Source organism: Cavia porcellus, unplaced genomic scaffold (genome assembly GCF_034190915.1).
Source record: "Cavia porcellus strain 051 isolate PalLab524CR breed Dunkin Hartley unplaced genomic scaffold, mCavPor4.1 scaffold_24, whole genome shotgun sequence".
Lineage (NCBI taxonomy): Eukaryota > Metazoa > Chordata > Mammalia > Rodentia > Caviidae > Cavia > Cavia porcellus.
In genome coordinates this window covers 40,235,546-40,256,661 of record NW_026947507.1, presented here as the reverse complement: position 1 = coordinate 40,256,661, position 21,116 = coordinate 40,235,546, and the positions used below count along the sequence as shown (strand labels likewise).

The 21,116-nt window shown below is 49.1% G+C and overlaps 1 protein-coding gene across 2 annotated transcripts in view; it reads left to right on the top strand.

The window, feature by feature from the left end:
* The window catches only part of Scara5 (scavenger receptor class A member 5), a 96,303-nt gene extending 75,449 nt beyond the window's left edge, over window positions 1-20,854 (top strand). For both annotated transcript variants that reach the window (XM_063234919.1, XM_063234920.1), the window contains 2 exons: window positions 13,578-13,772; window positions 18,818-20,854. In XM_063234919.1, coding sequence (XP_063090989.1) covers window positions 13,578-13,772; window positions 18,818-18,954 — 332 coding nt within the window. In that variant the 3' untranslated portion in view covers window positions 18,955-20,854. The remainder of the gene's footprint in view (window positions 1-13,577; window positions 13,773-18,817) is intronic.
* Window positions 20,855-21,116: the final 262 nt, after the last annotated feature.

Below are 21,116 nucleotides of genomic sequence, written 5' to 3'. Positions count from 1 at the left end.
GAGCTCAGGAATACCAGGGCACCTGTGCACTCCTGGTGCGTTTGCTCAGTTTATATATTTCTTCGTTCTTGTAGTCTCTAGCAATTGTTCGGCAGAAAAATATACAAAAGCCTATGAGCTATGATTGAAAAGTATATTGAATATTTAAGTTTAAAAGTTTTTATCACAGAAAAGACAAACAATTGCTATTAATCCCCCTCAAAATTCTCTCCCTCACTTTGAACACGCATATTCCATTGGTCCACCACTTTCTTCCAGAGCAGGTCTGCAGGGCCTTTTCCATGAATGTATAGTTGTGCTGCCATGGCTGCCTCGACGACCTAAATTTATTCAAAATGTTTCCCTTTTGTGGTCATTTTGACTCGGGGACGAGCCGGCAGTTGCACACCGTCAGATCCAGTGAATGGGGTGGACCAGGACATGGTGCAGTGTTTTTACCAGCCTGCTTTTCCTTTGGGTGGCACTTGGCAGCAGCATTCACCGTATTTTTTTATCACACCTTGGAAAGAGACTCATGAAAGAGGACTTCCGGAACTGCTTCAGAAAGCAGCAAGAAGGGCGGGATAAGTGTGTTCAAAGCCACAGGAATATTTAGAGGAGGATTAATGGCAACTATATCTTTTATTGTGACAATTTAAAAAAATTCAACATTCACTGTACTCTTCTGTCACCCTGTGTATTTGGAACCAGGAAAGGGCTTTTCAACTATTTCCTTCCCAAAGTTTATGTCTAGGGATTAAAAAAAACATGCAGACACAAAATTTACTCTGGAAAATGTTCCTGAGGCAAAAACCACAGGGGCATGGGAGACAGTGGTGAGAGAGAGACAGGAACCAGGAGCTCGGACAGTGGCCAATGAGATAATGTTGGGAACAAATTGAAAGTGAGCAGAGCAAGCTCTGGGGAGAGCAGGGATCCGGGTGCCTGGACCCTCAGAGATGCTAGGAGAGAGGCAGGGGCCGCAGGGACTGAGTGGGGTGTGCAGGAAGGGGAAACTGGCCCCTTCATACTTCTGAGGAAAAGGTGGCTGCACGGATTGAAGAGAAGCATTTTGGGTAGAGAGCGTTGTTTTATTCATTTTCTGGGCAAATGTTTGTGGAGCCTTTGCCACGCCCCAGGCGCCTAACAGCTGGAAACTCACGGGTGGCAGGTAAAAGACTCATTGACCATCACAGGGGAGTAGAGAAGGGCCTTGGGGACAAAGTCAGTGAGGTGTCTGAGCTAAGTCCCAAGGGATGAGGAAGGTGATGGTGTCTCAGGTGAACAGAACAGATGTGAGCAAAAGCAGCCTCTGATAACTCTGCTGAGTTTGGCACAGGAGGTTGGGGTGTTGGAAATTAAAACCAAGGCCCACAGGTAGGGAGGGAGCATCTCAGTGGTCAGGGGCCTGGGCGTGGCATTCTGGGCACCCGGAAGCCACCAGCTGGTTCTTTGCAGGGAGCAGCACCAGCCAGAGCTCAGTTCTAGCTGAGTCCCTCTGGAGATGGCGCAGACTCACGGATTGCACATCTGTCTATTGGGGCTGCTTCTAATTCCAATCAGCTGTAGATTGGGGGTTCCCATGACCCCTTCCTTGAGTTCAGTTCTTTGCTAGAACAACTCACAGAACTCAGGAAAACAGCTCAGCCACAGCCGCAGGGACGCACACACTGGGTGCAACAACATGGGTCGGGTTCAGGCTCACCCCTCCCCTGTACTTCCCTGTGCGCCACAGCCTAGCAGGTCTTCCAGCCCTGCCCTTTGAGCTGTTATAGGGCTTCATTACATAAACATGACTGATTGATTAACCATGATTTGTTAAACTGTTGGCCATTGGTAATTAGACCCTTATCAGATGTTGGTTGGTAGCTGAAAGTTCCAATCTTCTTACGGTTGATTTCACTGGCAAAGAGCCTCCCAAAACAGCTTTCCAAAAGTCATCCTGTTAACAGGCACTCAGAAGTGGCGGAGAGCAAAGATGTGGCCCTGAGGCTGGTCCCTGAGCTTCTTTGGATGCAATTTTCTTTTTTTCCCCCTTGTTCTGTGCAGAGACGATATCTGCCCTTCAGATGGTCGGTTTTGCCAAGATCTTATCTTAACTTTCCAAAAACAAACTCAGTGACTTTTCCAGAAAGCTCTGGTGACTCCTTCCAAGGAGCATTCAGATTGCTGAGTGCAGACAAGAGTTCAATTCTGGTTGATCTGTATTGGGTGGCTTCACACAGATGCAAGAGGGCCTGGCAGAAGTAAAAACCTAGCTCCTTTAAAAAGCTAGGTAGAGGCCAAGCAGGTGATGCATACCTGTAATCCCAGCTGCTCAGGAGGCTGAGGCAAGACGATTACAAATTTGAGGCCAACCAGGGCAACTTACCAAGATCCTGTCTCAAAACCAAAAGGGCTGGGGATGTAGCTCAGTAGCTTGCTACACCCTAAGCTCTACCTAGGTTTGACCCCCAGTACCCTACACAAATACACACAGAAGCCAGGAGGGCAACTGGAGGGCGGGGGCTTCCTGAGAGGCAGGATCAGCTGAGGTAGTCATTTTACATTCATTTTTTTCCCCTTGGTTTCCTGAGACAAGGTCTTGCTATGTAGCCCAAGCTGGCCTTGAACTCAAGGCAATCTGCTGTGCCAGGCTTTTACATTCATATCTTATAAACAGCACTTACGGGGGTGGCTAATATTTGTGCTGTGTGCTAGGTGGGGGAAGGAATCAGGGGCCAAAGCCTGAGAACTGCTAGCTGGAAAAAATAAACAAGCCGTTGTCTGGAGTTTGTGTGAGGGCTGGCAGGTGTGTAAGCAGGACTGAGGCAGATTGGCTGCTTCCACCCTATACTCTAGCAGAGTGCTGCCTGGAACCAGCTCTGTTGCTCCGAGTTCCTGTTTTTTTTCTGTGGCAAACAGTTTCTAGGATTTGCCCTGCCAGAGAACATTTTGGGGAATAAAAACCTCAGACTGAAGGGAGTGCAGAATTTTCTAGAAAAACAACACCTTGAAACCCCCAGGGAACTGACGATCAGATCTTTGATGTGGGTTTTAGGCAAAGAAAGCTCTAAATCCAGATGAACTTGAGACTCACATTGAAGCTAGGAGCAGCAGAGCTGTTTATTTGGAAAACATTTCAAACAAATTTGAGAACTGTTCTTAATCCCTGTGACCTCGAGCCCTCCCTGGAGATGGTGGGAGGCTACATGTGCGGAGAGCACTGCGGTCTCCAGGGTGGTGCCCACCGCTTCACTTCCTGGCTCCATGTCCCTTCCTGTCCTTGGAAATGGACAAAACCCTTGGAGGGACGTGGGACCGGTGCTAGACAGACTTACCTCCCTTGGAGCTGCAGTCCAGCCTCTTTTCTGCAGGAAGCTGTAGAATTTGGATGGAAGAGAGGGAGACGAAAGACAGGCGAAGCTGAGCCCACCAAGGGAGGGCTTGTGTGGAGACAGGGACTCCTGCTGACTTCCCTGCTGACTCAGGGCCCAGAGGGTCACTTGCTGCAATGCCTCATCGCTCATCACGATCCTCTATCAAGATTGTGTTGAGTTCCACACCCCTGGGACCCAGCCACCCCTGTCGCTGAGCTCATGCGTGTTGCAGAGGAATGCTCCAAAGTGTGTCCCCAGCCCCACCAGCAGAAGTAGAAACCACTGAGAGGTCATCGCCAAGCCCAGGCTTGGAAAGTTAGAATGTGCTAAGCTGATTCTCCAGGCTGCCTCTTGAGGATTTACAGTGTGGGGTGAGAAAGCATCCTAGCGAACGAAGTTCTTAGCCCTGAAACTTGGGGGAGCAGAACAAAGATGGAAACCCAGGGCTAGAGGAGAGAAGGCCCTCCCAGGAGACCAGTAGGCATGGGCGTGGGTCCTGGGAGGCCTTGTAAATGTCAGCGTCTCCTCACAGTGTGTGGCTAAGGGAGCCCCAGGCCTGCTGATATGAGCTCTCAAGCTCCTGTCATTTTTCTCTGAGCTCCCCAAGGCTCTTTCTAGTCCTAAATGCTAGTTGACACCAACCTCTAGCTGGCCTTTGAGAAGCCCAGAAGCAAAAAAGAAAAAAGTGGTCAACTATCCCCCCAGGCCATCCAGGAAATTCCCACAAATCCTGCTCTGAGAAGAGTCTCTGGGCCTTAATGACGTCCTCCCACTGTGGGTGAGCTCCCCTGGGCAGGAAAAGCTCTTCATTTATTATTTGATCAGGCGTATCTCTATTGCAGATAAATACCTGTGAGAAGCCAGGGGCCCTGGAGCAGTAACATCAAAGAGACAAATTCCCAATTTCCAAATAATAAGCAGTAGAGTCAAGGAGACAAGCCGAGGTGGGGGCCGGGAGTTAGAGAAGATGAGTGTGTGGTCAGCCGTGGTGCCTCAGGAGGTACTTCTTTTTCTTTCTTTGGTTTCCATTTTATATATTTCATCATGGGGAGTTGCTACCTGTAAGAAAATGGGTGCATCTCAAGACCATCATGTTGAGTGAAATCAATGAGAACACGAGTTTAAAGATCACTTGGTTTCTCCTGGACGAGAAACGTGAAGTGTAAAGAGCAAAATAGAAGATAGATAATAGGAAATTGGGATGTAGCTGTTTTGTAAGTATTCCTTACAGCTAATTCCAGAACACCCCATGTGACCCCAATATCAGAGACAACACAATGGAGACCCTGGTGAGGTCCTTTCATCATGGGACTGGAAAAAGTCATTTTTTTCTCTGAGCCTCGACTTCCTCACCTATTAAATGGTACACCTCCACCCGCTGACAGAGAGCCATAAAAATGCTTTGCACCAACTTCTGCACAAATTGCCCCAGGAATAACATTTTGTACAGCGCTGTGCACAGGCCATGTTGGAAACCATGCCCTGCAGGAGAGCCTAAGGAGAAATCCCTGCTCGAGCTTGGGGGTGGCTCCTGTGCTCGCATTCGGATCACATTTCCTGTTGCAAAGTGTCACCCAGCTAGGGCAGGCATGGCGGCAGGCCGGGGCTGCAGGCCGGCTGGGGTACGGGGAGTCCTTTCTTTACAATAGAATGAAAGTCCAACTTCCTTAATGGGCAGATGGTCCAAATTATCGCGGGGGCCCTTCTCTGCAGCTGCAGGAAGGCAGAGCCGGGTTCCCAGCTCCATGTGTTTATTTCTCTTCTCCACGACCTCTTTTCTTTCCTCGTTTTGCTTTGGCAGGGAGACTGGGAGGCAGGAAAAACAAACATCAAGGGCTGTATTACTCCAGGCTTAGCTCGGCTTTGCTCCTCTCCTTCAGAAGCGAAGTTCCTTGGGCTGGAGGGCCCTTCTGATGCACAGCCCCGCAGTCTGGGGCTGAGTGACCCGTTCCATGTTCAGCACCTCACAGAGTGGTGTAAGTCCTGTTCATTCACCCATTCATTCACCCACGCATTCATTCACTCACCCACATGTTCATTCATTCATTGTAATAGGAGGAGTGCACAGAGGTAAAGGAGAGAATAGCAAGCGCTGTTCCTCGTAGAGGAACCAGTCCAGAAAGCCTTCCCAGGAGCTTCTACGTGCTTCATATAGGGTACATCAGGAAGACCCTTCATATAGGGCACATCCCCAGATCCATCCTCTGTAACAGTGCCCTGGCTGTGTGTGGAGACCACCTGTGCCCTCTTCAGAACTGCCACGAGCTCTGGTTTCCTGGTGATTCCTGTACACATTCAGGGCTGAGAACCACGACTATAAGCCTAGGACTCAGTCCCTTGGGATCAAGGGCAGGAAAAAAGCTAAGCTGTCCCACAGAGCTGTCCTGAGCTAGATAAACACCACCTCGAATTTGGAGAAGGCTGTTAGGGACGTCAAGTGTTCAGCCTGAGAGTTGACCTTGTGGTTAGAAAGAGAGAGGTTTATGTTCTTCCTGCCGACTGGAGCCTGTCTGTGGAGCCGACTGTGACCCTGGGCAAATCATGTGACTCTTAGGGGCCCTTTCCCTTCTTGTTCCATTGCGGGGAATGATGAGAGGATGCAGGAGGCAAGCGCTTTGCAGTGAGTTGTGTGCAGAGAAGCAGTATTCATGCCTTTGTTCCCTTTATGTTCTCACCTGACCTGGGAAGCCTCTCCGGAAGTGCCCAGGACATGGCTTTGCTGTGTTTGGATTTGGGGGCTGAGTTGGGCACAGCCAAAGCTGGCTGTCAGGAGGTGGCTGTAAGGCTGCCCCAGCTCCGGAAACCAGGTCTGAGAGATTGCAGCTGCTGTCCACTAAGAGGTCTCCCTCGGCCCCCTGAGAAGCAGAGTGAGGAAGCCATTTGCTCCTTGGTGCTGAGAGAAAGATGTTCCACATCTCACTCCCCAGCAACTGCTGAAAACCACAGCATAATAAGGTAAGGGATCATTGTATGAAAAAGCACTGGAGACATCTTGAGATGCCAGGGCCTGGAAAATAAAAACAGATGCTGGTTTGAAAAGCCAGGAATGGATTCCCGAGAGGTCCTGTGAGTTCCCTTCCATTCCTGGAGGCAGGATGAGCAGCTGTCAGGTATGGTCCACAAAGGACCCTGCTCCAGTGTTTGAAGTGGAAGGAGGGGCTCAAGGTGAACATCCAAGGCCACTTCCAGCTCTGGTGCTCAGGGAGTCACTGCAGGGCATTTTGGGGGAGGCCCCATCTGCTTCATGTGGGACCCTGCTCTTCCTACATATAGATATACACATATGTACTGTATAAGACAGTGAGAGCAAAGACACGCCTCCTTGGAGAAGAGAATCCCACATGTTAGGAGATTTATAAAGTCTGCATGAGGAGCCCGAGAGTGGCCTTGGCCCTAGCAGGGAATTCCTGGACCATTCCAGAGCTGCCTTGCTGAAGGAATCACATCTAGTTTGCATTAGTGTGCAGAAAGTTGCTGACAGCAGGAGCCAGGCTTCTGCCGGATGTTCTAGTCCCCCTCCCCTAGTATGCTGAGAAGCCAGGAGCAGCACTCTGGGGATAAGAGAGGAAGTTGAGAATAGACTAATCCAATTGGAGGGGTGAGACCCATGTTCCTGCAGTCAGTCTGCAAACAGTCACTCAGGCAAACAGGCTTTCAAGGGTTCGACCCCTGTTCCAGCAGCTGGGGCCTGGGATGTCCTCAGGGAGACTCCTTGAAGATGACCTACCAACTGCTGAATGGACTGCTGGTGACCCTCTGTGTGCCACCTCCATGATTGTGCTATAGTCCCCACCACCACTACTCTACCAGTGTTCAGGAAGTTTGGTGAAAAGAGGTGGTGCTGGCCAGGGATGAGGCCAGCATTCTGGCCCTACTCCTGTGTTTAGAATCAGCCTAGGTCTCCTTTGCATAGAAATCACTTTGCCCCTCCATCAAACTCACTATCCTCCTCCCTACCACGCTCACAGGCAGGTAGCTAGGCAGCGCTTAGATGGGCCTGTGGCATTCTTCAGGGTTTGTTTGTAGCCAAGACCAGAGACTCATCTGAGTCACTTTGAGTAATGGCATCTGGGAAGCTTTTAGGCTCCTAGGACCCATCATACAAATGGGCTTTGTAGAGCCTGAATTAGAAGGACACTCAGAATCCAAGGCTGTTCTGGGGGCCATTACCACTGGGGCAGCCAGTCATGGGGTCCCATCTCCAACAGGGCCTGTTGACTGTGCACTCCCTGTCTCACGTCCTCTCCAGACCCCCAGCTCGGATTTCTGAGGGAATCTGCGTGACCGTAATAATCTCCCTCCCAGTGGCTTGGACAGGACTTCTAAGCCCATGCAGCCCTTCATGGCCTTCTCCACATACAAAGCAGTGCCACAGACTGTGAGTGCAGCCCACATTGACCAGCTTGCCACAGACGATGGCCCACGTCATGGTCACCTCTGATGTGGAAGACAAAGTGGGGACAGTATTAAGATCAGATTCAACCACAGTAAATACTGTAGTAAGGAACAGAATCTAACATAAACTAGATGCAATCTTGGTTGTACGGAGGCAAAGGGTTTCAAAGGCAGAGTGAGAGGTCATGGATGCGGTGAGAGGGGTCAGTACGGTTGGGGAGGTGAAGAGTTGCAAAGAGCAGGAAGGGAGTTGTCACACGGGAAACTGGTGCTTATTAAACTCCTAACCTCCCAGGAGGCTGGAGACAGAGGTCCTATGCGCAAGTGTTGGCTAGAAGCAATAGTAAATTGGGGAGCAGCCTTGAGCTTTTCCAGACAGGCCCTCAAAGTAGGGCAAGTCTGGCGGATCCTAGAGATGTGGCCTGGAGTAGTTAGAAATGATGTCAGTGTCTCATTCAAGACTTTTTAGGCCAAGGTGGAGGCCCAGTTCTTAAGAGGAGGACCCAGAGGCCTCTTGCTGGAGTCTGGCCAAGGCGAGACCTATTGTCATGGATCCCCTCAGCACCCTGGGAAACAATTATGACAAGGGAAGCCACAAGGAAGAGAGAGCATCTGCGAAATGTGCAGTGGCCTCTGCTGGCCCTGCCTGCCTCTGTGCTCTGCTGTGCTCCTCACGGCTGCATACTGCCTGTCTCAGGGCCACACATGCTGGGCTGCCTGCGATTGCTTCACAGCATTTTTGTGTCCAAAACAGAGACTGGGTCCTGTAACCCTATGTCCCCACAGCTAGCTCAGCTTGGCACTGAAGGTTCTGGCTGGAACTGGGAGGGACTGGAATTCCAGGGCAGCCATCTGGACCCTTGGCCTCCTGAGTAGATAGAGCGGCTTAGTGCAGAGTGGCTTGCATGGGAAGGACCAGTGGTCTCAGAATGGAGGGATCTTGGCTTTTCCCCAACCTCAACCTCAGTTTCCTCTCCATATGGGATTTGGCTAGGGGTCCCTGAGTTCTATGCCGGCTCTGACATCCTGGCACCTTCTCTGTGTTGGCTGTTAGTTCAAGTGATCTGAGGGCAAAGACAATCCTTATTTGTCCTTGCATCCCTGGTGCCCATTGCAACGCTGAAATGTCATAGGGGTTTGGGGTGTACTCCTGGATAGATAAACAAATGAGTCATTGAAAAAATAAAAGAAATACATTGGTAAAGATAGTTATAAAGAATCCACACAGATAACACATTGTTTATGCACAAGAAGTAGATTTACAGTGGACTTGCTTTAAAAGCCAAGGCTAAATTTAACCTTGGCCTGCTTGCAGTCATTGACACATTCAAATACAACTCAGCAGTAGCCTTGCTCCTCCAAGACATCACTGCAGCAACTGGGGGGCCATCCAGTGTGTTTCCATGACTTGCAGGTGGATGTGTGACAGTTTTAGGGTTAAACATACTTGTTGATAGTGTAGCTGCTCCATCAGAAAAACATCTTCATCAAAGTTGTGAAACAGTTTATCAGGCCCTGCTCAGAGAGCTCAGGGACTCTAGGGGGCAAAGGAAGGGATAGGTGAAGAGCTGGCCCCGGGGTTAAGTGTCAAGTTCAGATCCTAGGTTCTCTCCTTACTGCTGGAGGACTTTGGAAAGCCACATCGCCTTTCTGGGCCTCTGTTCCTTCGTGTGTCACATGAAGGCTTTGGACAATGTCTCTCAGTCTCTGCCAGCTGGCAAATTCTGTATTTCTCCATCATTTGTGATGATTGAAAAATCCCAAAGATTGTGTCACAATTAACTAAAATAGCTCCATACACTAAGCAATGGGGACATCTGTAGCCCACAGCTAAATGAATGCAAGTTCCTACTATGGATATCCTCAGAAAATGTGGAACTTCCTGGTCCAGACTCGTGTATATTCTCCACCAGGAGACCTGATTCTATGTGGGTCTCCTCTCTTCTTTTTCACTGGGGAACCAAGTCAGGGATGGGGAATCCAGGCCCTGCTGCAGGAGAGTGGGTGAAGATCACAGGCCTTGTCCCAGGAGTAGCCTGGGTAAGGAGACAGGATCAATTCAGTGGGTCAGGGAACCGGAAGTGGGTTCTACCGGCTGGGGTTGCAGTGTGGTAAAAAGCCCCAACCAAGGGTTAGAACCACTGATGCCCCTGAAAAACTGTGAGGGGAAACAATGAGCCTATTGATCTACAAGAGTAGGAAGGCTGCTCAGTTGGAAGAAATCCATCCCCTATCCTGGGTGCCCTCAACAGTTTCCCTACATAACACAGAGAGATCAAGCAGTGACAGTTCTCGGCTGAGCTTTGATTGAAGGGCACTTTTCTGTCTGCTTCTCTGCATAAAAGGAGACTTGGTGGGGTCAAGAGTCCCCAGATTCAGGGTAGCAAGAAAAAAGGGACACAGGTCTAGCCGTGTGGGCATGTGTGTGTTTCTTCTAAGGATGGGGTAGGGGAGAGATCACAAGGAAAAGCTCTGTCCAGGACCTGTGGCCGGGGGATTGGGATAAACTGTCAGGTTAGAACAACCCCACTTGCCCTCCATGTTTAAGTGAGGAACAGTTACTGGCTTCTCCCTTCAGCTGGGATTTCCCCGCCAAGAGATAGAAGGCAGAAGGTGTCATTCTGCCCAGGGGTGAGCAGGGCCAGGCTTGTGGTCAGGACTGTCTTCTCCAGTGAAAGCTGTGAGCACATGGAAAGGCAGGCCCCAGTCCCACTTAGGGACCCTGAATGATGGAAAGTAAGTGACAGTCTCCTAACCCAGGGTCTCATCCCATGAGTCCAATCAGGGAGCCACAAGGCAATGCTGAGGGCAGGACTTTCTTTGGGGATGTCAATCCTCATTTTGTTTGTGAAGGATTTTCCAGGGCTCATGGAGAAGAGATGCAAAGGAGGTTTTAAATGGGCTCTTTGGTTGAAGAGAGCCATTACTAAGTAAGGGTAGTGGCTGTAGTCTCCAAAACCTGGGTCCCTTTGTTCATCACAGACACTCTTGACCTCTGTCCTCTAGCTGGGCCATTCCTTCTTGCACTAGTCCTAGAAGTGCATGATTTTCATACAGTACTGAACTCCTGTAATGGGCAAAAGGGGCACCTTCTAGACCTTAAGTAACTTCATCCACTCTGAAGGGACCAGGGTGGGGTATCTCAGGAAGAAAGACTAACAGTAAGTGTTCTGGGAGGATCACAGAGCAGGCCGGGATTGCCTGCTGGGCACCATGTCTGATTAAGTCAAGGAGGACTCATTAAGCAGGGTGAGAGTATTTCCTGTTGTGGTTGGTTGCTTAGGGGAAATCTTTGCCCTGGGGCAGAAACTGCTAGGAAAAGGCTGAATTGAAACCCTCTGTCCAATGAAACCCAAGCCTCTTAGAAAGTCATGACATCCTTCTCAGGCTACAGAGGGGTCTTGTGTTTGGTGATTGCCCAAGTGCACTGCCTGAGGTGGCAGCGCTGCTCAGGTCTAAGAAACGTGTTGCCCACTGTCTCCCTCAGCAGGGACCAAGGAGGCTTGAGTCATCATTCAAGGAACAGCCCCAGGAGTGTCCAAGTCCCAGAGTGAGACAGATTAAACTTTAGTCTACTGTTTCCCACGGAGTTGTTTACAGAGCTCAGATTTCATTAGGGGTAAAGAGAATGCAAAACACACATTAGGAGAATTTTGTATAAGACAAATCAAGAATAAATGTACTGTCTGGTTTGAGTGAGTCCAGGGGAGGTGACACAGCTTTCAGAATCATCTTGACCTCTTTGGGGTCATGCAGCATCTGGTAACCCCATAAGTGGCTGATAGCTTATTGTGGGAATTAGCTCTTAGTCTGAGGGCCTGGGGACAAGTGATAAGGAATAAGCTCCAGTGCTGTGGCCCAGGTAGGTTGACACTGCTAGCAGACTCTCAACTGCTTGCCAGCAAGTGAGGAAGCGAATGGACTGAGTGGAGCTGGCCAGAACAGAAAGGCTAAGTCAGGGACTCTTGAGTGTCAGGTCTGACTGCCTGCCTATGTCATGTTTGGCTTCTCAAATATTCTAGGACTCATGGCATCTCTCACCCTACATTTCCCACACTGATTCTTCTGTTCTCAGCCCCTGCCATGGCATGGTGCCAGCAGAAGTGAGACAAGTCTGTGTCCTCCAACCCTGAGCCCAGCCTCCTTTGCTGCTGCTGGCTCCAGGTTAGCTCCTCATTACCGCTTAGGCAGTTTCACTGAGTCAGACCTGACCTCTGGATCCCCGCTTCCCTCCGTGGTTTGCTCCCCAAGAGGTCCTTGGCCTACCTTTTGGCAGCCAGCAGGAACTGTATTTTCAGTAACTCTGTTTCAGGTGAATGGATTAAGGATATAAGCAAATACATTAAATATTGAGTGGAACCATTCAGGGTGATCAATGTGTAATCATTTCGTGTCTTAGGAGTGGCGTGATTTCCTGGTGGTTTCCTTGTTACCCTGTACAAAATGTTCCAGGTTTCCTTGTCCAGACAGTGTGTAGTAGGAGAAGAAGAAAGGTAGGGGAAGAAAGGGAAGAAGGGAGGAGAGGGGAGAGAGGACAGAGGAAAGAAGAAAGGAAGAGGAGGCTGAGGAGCAGTATTTGATCAGGTTTGGTAGAATAAATTTGCTGTTTTCTCTGGCTGTTCACATGGAGCTTTTCTTGCATCCTGTCACCTACTTGTCACTGTGTTACAGTACAGTACCCCCAGCACCACCCCACATCTCCCAGGTACAAAACAAAAGGATGACTTTGACCCTGGCTTTGGAGTCTTTAAACAATTAGAGCTAGAAGAAAACCTTACTGCTCTCTAATCCTGTCACCCCTGAATGCTAATCTATAGACAAATTACCACTGACTCATTTGGGACATTTGAAAAAGATACAGATCCCTGAATCCTGCCATGAAAAGACACAGAAAATGTAAATGCATTGCCTACTGTATTAGTTACTTTCCCATTTCTGAGGCAAAATACCCTTAAAGGATGAAAGGTTTATTTTGGCTCATGGTTTAATCCACATTCAGCTGGCTCCAAGGCAGAAGCAACATGATGGTAGGGTATGGCAGAGGACAACTGTTCAACCCATGGCAACCAGGAAGCAGAGGGAGAGAGAAGGAAGGGAGGAGATAGGACAAAAATAGACCCTTCCAGACCATGCTCCACCGTGGTCACCTCCAGCCAGGTCCCAGCTCCTTATAGCACATTCATCAATGAGCCCATTAGTGGATAAACTCACTGATGAGTATAGCATTCAATGATTCAATCACCTTCTATGTACATGAAACTCTGGGAGGACATTTTAAATCTAGACCATAGTATCAACTGAAGGAAGCCGATCTAAAAAGGCTGCCTACTGTGTGGTTCCAAGTACATGACATTCTGGAAAAGGTACAGCTTTGAAGACCATGGACGAAATGGCTGCAGGGGGTTGGAGGTGCCAGGGATATACAGGTGGAGCACGGAGGGTTTTTAGGGCAGTGGACTTATTCTACATGACACTGCTATGGTGGATGCTGTCATTAGACGCTTGTCCAAACCTACAGAATACATCCAACCCAAGGGAGAAGTATGGGTGACAATGATGCATCAGAGGATTCCTCAGCTGTAACATATGCTCACTCTGGTGGGGGATATTGACAATGGGGGACTGTGGGGAATCTCTGTACCTTCTAGTCACTGTTGCTGCAAATCTAAAACCAAAGAAGAAGAAACAGAGGAATGGGAGGGAAAGAAAGCTAACACAGGGCAAGCGTGGCACATCCTGGTCCCCTGGCTGTGGCCCCACACTCCTGCCTCAGAGAGGAGCCTCAGAGTGAGGGCCCTGCTGTGTCTGGAGCCTGGTGGTAACTGACAGTGGCTGTCCCTTCAGGTGTCTTGGAAGTCCCTATGGTCCGCTTGGTGAACGGCTCAGGCCCACACGAGGGCCGCGTGGAGGTGTACCATGACAGGCGCTGGGGTACCGTGTGTGACGACGGCTGGGACAAGAAGGATGGGGACGTGGTGTGCCGCATGCTGGGCTTCCGCAGCGCAGAGGATGTGTACCGGACAGCTCGCTTCGGGCAAGGTGAGGCCTGCAGAGGTGGCAGACCTGGGGAGGGCGCGGCGGATCCTGGACTGACCTCCTCTTCAAAGCCTCTATCCCTTGGACTCGGCCAAGAGTGCCAGGCTCTGCCTGGGTGCTTCGGTCGGTGGGAGATCACTGTCCCCCGGGGAAGCAGTTCCTCTCCTTGAGTCTAAATCTCGTTTCCTGTCAGTTTCCCTACCAGCCCTCCTTCTCCATCCTGGTTCACATCGCTAGTCCCTCTCCCACTGCCTCCATCTTTCAGGCTTTGCGACCTGCTCTCTTATCTCCCTACACTTTTATTACTTCCCATGCTCACAGTGTTCCAGGCTACAGTCTGAACACATTACAAAATCTCATTTAATGCCTACAGCACCGTTGAGTAAACACAGATATCCTGTTTCCCAAATGAAAAAACAGAGAAATTGAGTAACGTGCCCAGGACCACACAGCTAGCAAAGGGCAGAGCCTGGATGCAGCCCAGACAGGCATCTCGGGAATCCAGACCCTTACCCATGCTGCTGGGCTGTCCCTGCCTCTCTGAGCCTTTGAACTGCAGGTGAGCATGCCCAGATCGCCCACCTCGTCCTCACAGAACGAGGCCCTCCCTGTGCTGCCTGCTTTTCGGATTGCTCAAGAGTACATGCTACCTCCCCACAGACAGTACTGGAGACGTGGAGGGAGGACACAGATCCTCCCAGCCAGACAGTGACATTAACCATCCAAACATTTCCTGTGGCGAGGAAGACTGTGCCACCTGAGCTCCAGTCTCTGCTCCCCCACCGTGTCTGTCTCTCTGGCTGCCTGCATGTCCTTTTGCTATGGTTGCTGCCGTAATACCATAGAACAGGCAGCTTAATCAGCAGGAATTTATTTCCTCACAGCTCTGGAGGGAAGTCCAAGGTCAAGGTCCTGGCAGGGTTGGCTTCTCCTGAGGCCTCTCTTCTTGGTCTGTGGATGCCATTTCTGCCTGTGTCCCTGTATGGTCTGCTTCTGTGTGTGTCCATGTCCTGACCTCCACTTCTTATGAGGACATCAGCCGTAATGCCTTTGGGCTCATCCTATTGACTTCATTCATCTAAAGTACCTTTTCAAAGACTTACACTGTAAGTCCTTTCAGAGTTAGGACCTCCGTGTATGTCTTTTGGAGGGACACAGTTCAGTCCGTGACAGCAATAGGCTTACTACAGTCTCTTATTAATCTATTTAGGCTGCTATAACAAAATAACAGTCTGGGTAACTCATAAGTAGAAGAAATTTATTTCTCCCTGTTCTGGAGCCTGTGAAATCCAAGAGCAAAGCAGCAGCAGATTCAGTGTGTGGTGAGAGCCCCTTTCTTGTCTCAAAGATGTCTCTTGCTTGGTCCCCAGTAGAAGAGGGGCAGTGGTCTCATCACAGTGTCCATCCTTCTGACCAAATCACCTCCCAAGGCCTCATCTCCCAACAACATCACCTTGAGCGTTAGATTTTCATTTGACTCCTATTGCAGACACCATCCACACTAATATGAAAATAGGCACACATGTGGGCTGTTGTAGCCCACATCTCAAACCTTTCCAAGTCTTCCAGTAAACCTGCTCCAAAGACACCTAAACCTCATGGTCAGATATAGTCCCAGCAATGACCCTACTTCTCTGGTACCAATTTTCTGTATTAGTCACCTTTCTCATGGCTGGGACACGATATCCATGCAATAGCTACAACGTAAAGGAGAGGCTTAATTTGACTTACAATTTTAGGGGATTCAGTTCATGGTCAGTTGACTGTAAGGTGGGGACATCGTGGTGGAAGAGCATGGTGGAGCAAAGCTGCTTAGTTTTTGGTGGCAGGAACAGAACAAGGCAAAATTGCCAGAGCAGAATGAGGGACAGTCATGACTACTCAGTTCTGCAGTCACAGGAAGAGAATAGCCTTAGACAATGTGTAATCAAACAGATGGGGCCACATTCCAATAAAACTTTATTTACAAAAACAGGTGGGGGAACGTATTTGGCCCATAGTTTGCCACCCCTGACTTAAGGTTACATGTTTCAAACTGTGGACTGGGGTTCTCTGATAAGGAGCAAGGCCTAGACTGAGTGAGCCCTGCCCCATAGTGGTTAACAATATCACGCATGTGTCACTTCATCTGCTGGTGCCTCCATTTTCCTCTCTCTCTCTGCCACCCCTGTGTGTGAGCTCAGGTGCATGCCTGTAGGATTCTGTGTATTTATTCCTGCTAGTCATACTGCTGTAGATAAACACATCAGAGCTCACACGTAGCTGTCTTTTGTAGCTGTCTTTTTTTGTTCATTAGTGTATTCCAATCATCCAGACTAGTGCTGAGCACAGAGTAGGGACTCAGATATTTGTCATCTTTACAGCTAGTGCTGTGAGGGTCAGAGCACCTAAACTCTAGCCCCAGTCTCACTTCTTCAGGGTATAAGGGTGCTGGTTGCTACATTTTCTCTAGAGCAGTCCCCTCACCCTGGGCTGCCCCAGCAGGACTTTACTGGGCAGCTCAAGCTTAGAGATAACAAGGTGGAGGCAAGGACTTGGCCTAAGCAGTTCCACCTGTATGGACCCCTGGCACATTCCTAACAATTCCCAGGCATGTGATGGTGACCCTTGGGTCCAGGGACTATTCCTTGAAGAATCCTTGTCATTCTAACCTGAGACAATGATTGGCACCCAGAGTCCGCAGAATGCTGGCTCCTGCAACAGGGTGAGGAGTGGAGATGGTTTGCTCCTTGCTTCCCCCTTCAGGGAGACCCCACACGGTTGTCAGAATTGAGATACTCAGGGCTGCTCATTCAATGACCCTGTTTCCATTTTACTGTGCTTTCCACATGTGGACATGAGCCAGAATTCCCTGGCTAAGCCCCAGCTAGAGCTTGGAGCTTTGAGATTCTAAATGCACATTTGGTCCCGGTAACCCTGGGCCTGTTCTTTATTTGTTAGTCTCCTTTATTTGCTTCTTTATTTTCTTTGGGTGTGACTAATCCCACAGAGCTTTGGGGCTCTCGGCCTTTTGCTGGGTAATTTGTAGACTGATATGTTTTCCTGGAGATGTTTAATCTGCGCATTACTGCTGGACTGCGGGGGCTTGTTGTGTAAGAGCTCTAGCTCTCCAGGCTAGGAGGAGGTTCTGCAAAGACAGGGTCCTCCCTGTTCTATCCCCAGATCATTTCACAGAAATCCTGTGACAGCAGATGTGGAAGATATCTACAGAACAAAAACACGTCTAAATTGCTTAGTCCATGCAGTAGATTCAGTCAGCACCACCGGGGTTTACATGATCCCTTTACATTCTTTGCAAAGGAATTTCACCTGGCAGCCCAAGAGTGAGTGTCAGAGTTTAAGGTTTTGATAGTCAGTTCCCTAAGAAAGAGGTAGAAATTGTCAAGCTGCTGGGAAACAAGATGAGGAGGATATGGTGTGAGGTCCAGGTCTAGTACTGGTTTCCAAGCTCCTTATTTATAGGCTTTGGTAAAATTCTAAAGTGCTTTCCAATACAGGCACTGTTATCTCAATGAGTTGCTCAGGGTGACATGGCCAGTAATGTTGGAACTTAGTTTATGACCCTTACCCTTGTGCTTTTTGGTCCCAGGTCACAGATCTAACAAATGAGTTGCTGGAGTGACAGTTGTCCCAATGCACCCAGGCCCTAGTAGATTTTAACACTGAGAATTCCTTATCCTGGGAAGACCCTTCAGAATCTAAAAACATAAAAGGTCACCCTAGATGGTGCTGAGACTTGAATTGGAGCACAGCACAAAACAGAGTCTCTCCTGCACCTCTGCCACTGCTTCTCAAGCCACCAGGCTTAGCCCCTTTGTTAAAATGCAGATCTTATCACTGTCTAGACTGAGCAGGACTGGGAGATTTGAGCTCCTGATGATGCAACTTCTGTGGGTCCAGGGTCTCACTTTGAGCAGCAGAGCTATGGTTCCCATGGGATCCCTGAAGCCCAGTCATCTTTCCAGAAGGATTCTGAATGGGCTCCAGCATCTGGGACCACAGGCCAGAAAGTCCACCAGTGCCTGCCCATTAACCATGAGACTCCACTCCTTTCTGCCCCATCATGCCCAACCCCAGACAAGACCTTCCCAGTCACTCATGGAGACCCATGTTCCCCGAGCCTCTGCTGTTCACTGCAGGACCTCAGTGGCAAGTTTATGCTGTTTGTGGCTCAGGCTCAGGTAGGATCCTGGGAGAACCAGTGAAAGCCCCTGGCCCTCCATGCATGGGCACCTTCAGACCAGCAGGTCAGTCCAGTTAAGAGCTAGGTACGCAGGACTGGCTGCAAGTAAAGTTACTAACAGATTGTATTAGAGATCTGGTATCTGGAGACTGACCTAATTACTTATTGATTTAGGGATGCTCTTGCATATTCTTTAATATTTATCTTGTCTGTAAAATTCTGGGGTCCCTAGTCATTCCAGAACCACTATGTAGGCCCATAGAACAGAATCATCTTCTTAAAACCTCACAAAACCAGAGGTGATGTTGACACTGATGAACTTGATTCTGGGACACTGGGAAATCCAGGGCCTGTCTGACCTTGTGCCTCTATTAGACTCTGCCTCACTATTCATCAGCAAAGGCGTTGAGACACCATGTCACTACAGCTGTGCAATGTCTCTTACAAAGTGTGAGCTTGAGAGCAGCAAGACTTGAGTTTGAGGTCAGACTCTACCACTTATAAACTAAATGACCTTGAACCAATTGCTCTCCAGGCCTTGGTTTCCCCACCTACAAAATGGGTTTATTAAGACCTACCTCAGAGCACCATAGTGAGGACTAAGAAAGCTCCCATGTGCAAGATGCTTGAGACACAGGAGCAATAAGTATCCTCACCATTTTTTATTGTTATGCTGCCTGCAAAAAATCCAGCCTAAAAACAAGCATAAATTCTTGGTGGGGCAGAGACAGCAGGCAGAAGCCACCAGCTCTGACAAATGCTTGCATGGCCAGGGCCAGCCTAGTCAGGGACAGACACACTCCTGCCTCCTTTTCTCCTCCTTCCTGCATCTTTGCTAAGAAGTCACATTGCCTTGTCTTCACAGGCACAGGGAGGATTTGGATGGATGACGTCGCCTGCAAGGGCACAGAGGACACCATCTTCCGTTGCAGCTTCTCCAAATGGGGGGTGACAAACTGTGGGCATGCTGAGGATGCCGGGGTCACATGCAGCAGATTCTAAAAGCAGGCATAACCCGAGGACCCTGTCGCCAAGCCTCCTTCCTGCATTTCTGGGGTGGGGCATCACTTGGGGCTACCCTGGCCATGCCTCTGCTCTGCCCAGTCCAGCCCCCCCAGTCCCCATGGCCCTATGCTAGGACTGTGGTGGCCTGTTGTCACTCTCCTTTTAGACATCTGCTCCAAAGTGCTCTATGGGATCTACTGCCTGTCTCTCCTTCTGCTGGGTTTCCAAGTGAGGAGCCCTGGCCAGCGGGACCACCAGTTGGCTCAACCATCTGGCCACCATTCCTAGGGTCTCAGTATCCATGTTCTCTTCAGTCTCTTGGTAACAGATGAATGTCCAGAAGATCTGAGAGACAAAGGCAGCTGCAGAGATGGGAGGGAATTATGAATCATTTTCTCAGCAGATAATTTCCAAACCTCAGTTAGGCCAAGACAGTTTCAACATCCACCTCCCCAGCAAGCGGTAATCTTAAGGAACTTGGTGTCCTCTCTTTTTCTGCCTCTACACACTTGTGGAGGTGACACAGAGCGGGAAAAATAGCTGTAGGAGCGAGAGGGAACCTGGAATTTACTGAGTGACTACAGTGGTGTGCTGATAGTATCTTGGGTGCTAAATTCATTTATCCACTTTGTCACGTTGGTACAAGGTACGTCAGTCTGGGTAAGAACCTACCTCCAGGTAGTACTCAACTGGCCCATTCACCTGGCTCCCAAGTCAGAAGATCAAGAATGACTGAACCAAGGTGCCACCCACACCATAGCATGTCTTGGCTGGACTTTAGCTTGCATGATTAGAAAACTGAATATAGCAAACCCTGTGCCATGTGTCTGCAAGGGCAGACACCATGGGCCCCCAGGTCAACCACCCAAGCAGGGGCAGAGTGGATTTGGAGGGTAACACGGAGGTCACCTGTGTCAACCTGAGTCCATTGCTTAGTCACTGGGCACTCAGGGTTAACGCAAAGTGACTGTGTCTCAGAGCTGTTGGGAGCTGATGGAGCATCTTCCCAAAGTTTTTTACAGGAGTGATGGAAGTCAGGATTCCCTGTAACCTCCAAGGAGAATAAAGGGCCATGGGCCTCTGCAACTTTGTGACTTCGGCCCCTCTGAATGTCAGGGAGATCATACTCTGCTGTTTACATGAAGAGGGGTTGAACTGGGCTGTGTGTGAATTCCAGACCTGGGGGAGCCACATGGTAGTGAGTGGGTGCAGACACCTCACTTTGGGAGAATCAAACTCGCAGTCGGGCCTCAGATACAGGGTCACCGGTCACATCAGGAGAGCATCATTCTGCCCGGACAAAGTGGGGCCTGTGCCCCTGCAGCCATAGGTCCTGCAAAGATTTTGGCTGACAACCAAGCCAATACATGCTCTCAGTCATTCTTTGCTTACAGTACGCTTGTGACTAATGTTCTAATGACCCAACTCCTTCTGACCCATTGCTATGTTTACGTAATGCGCATGTACTCATGCATTTCTTTCAGAGCCAATATATGTATGTATATATAAACATAGCACTCTTCACTACATAGCTCAGCACTTGCAAAATTTGTGTTAGGAAAATACCAAAGGTGGAAAAATGTCACTTTAAAAATCATCAACTTGGTTGTGGTAAAGAACCTAGTTATGCTACCAATGAGAAGACATATGATTTCCTTACTTGGTCTTTTCATTTAGGAAAGCCCAAGTCTTGTTTATGTCAAATACAAACAATATTGAAATGTTAAAATGTTTAAATCTTTAAAATAAAAGTCGACTAGTTTACATACCGATCTAAGAGGACATGGAGATGACCATGGTCCTGTATTTCAGGGACTAGAGGAATCAGGCCTGGCCTAAGTACACCAGACCTTTGTAAAAAAGAATTTCAATAAAGTGGAAAATGTGTTAATAACAAGGGTCCCATTGTGTTCTATCTGAGAACTCAAGGTGTGTGGAGAGGGCTGGTGGTCATGTTTCAGTGGGTTAGCCATTTATGAAAAGTCATCTTAATTCTTCCACAGAACAATCAACACACTTTAGACCAACATCATGTTAGAACATGTCTCTGTGTGTTGTCTGTTTGTTTGCCTTGGTAGCACTGGGATTTGAATCCAGAGCTTTCACATTGGGATATATCTCCAGACTTCCCCACTATTAAATCTATTATTTTAAATTTT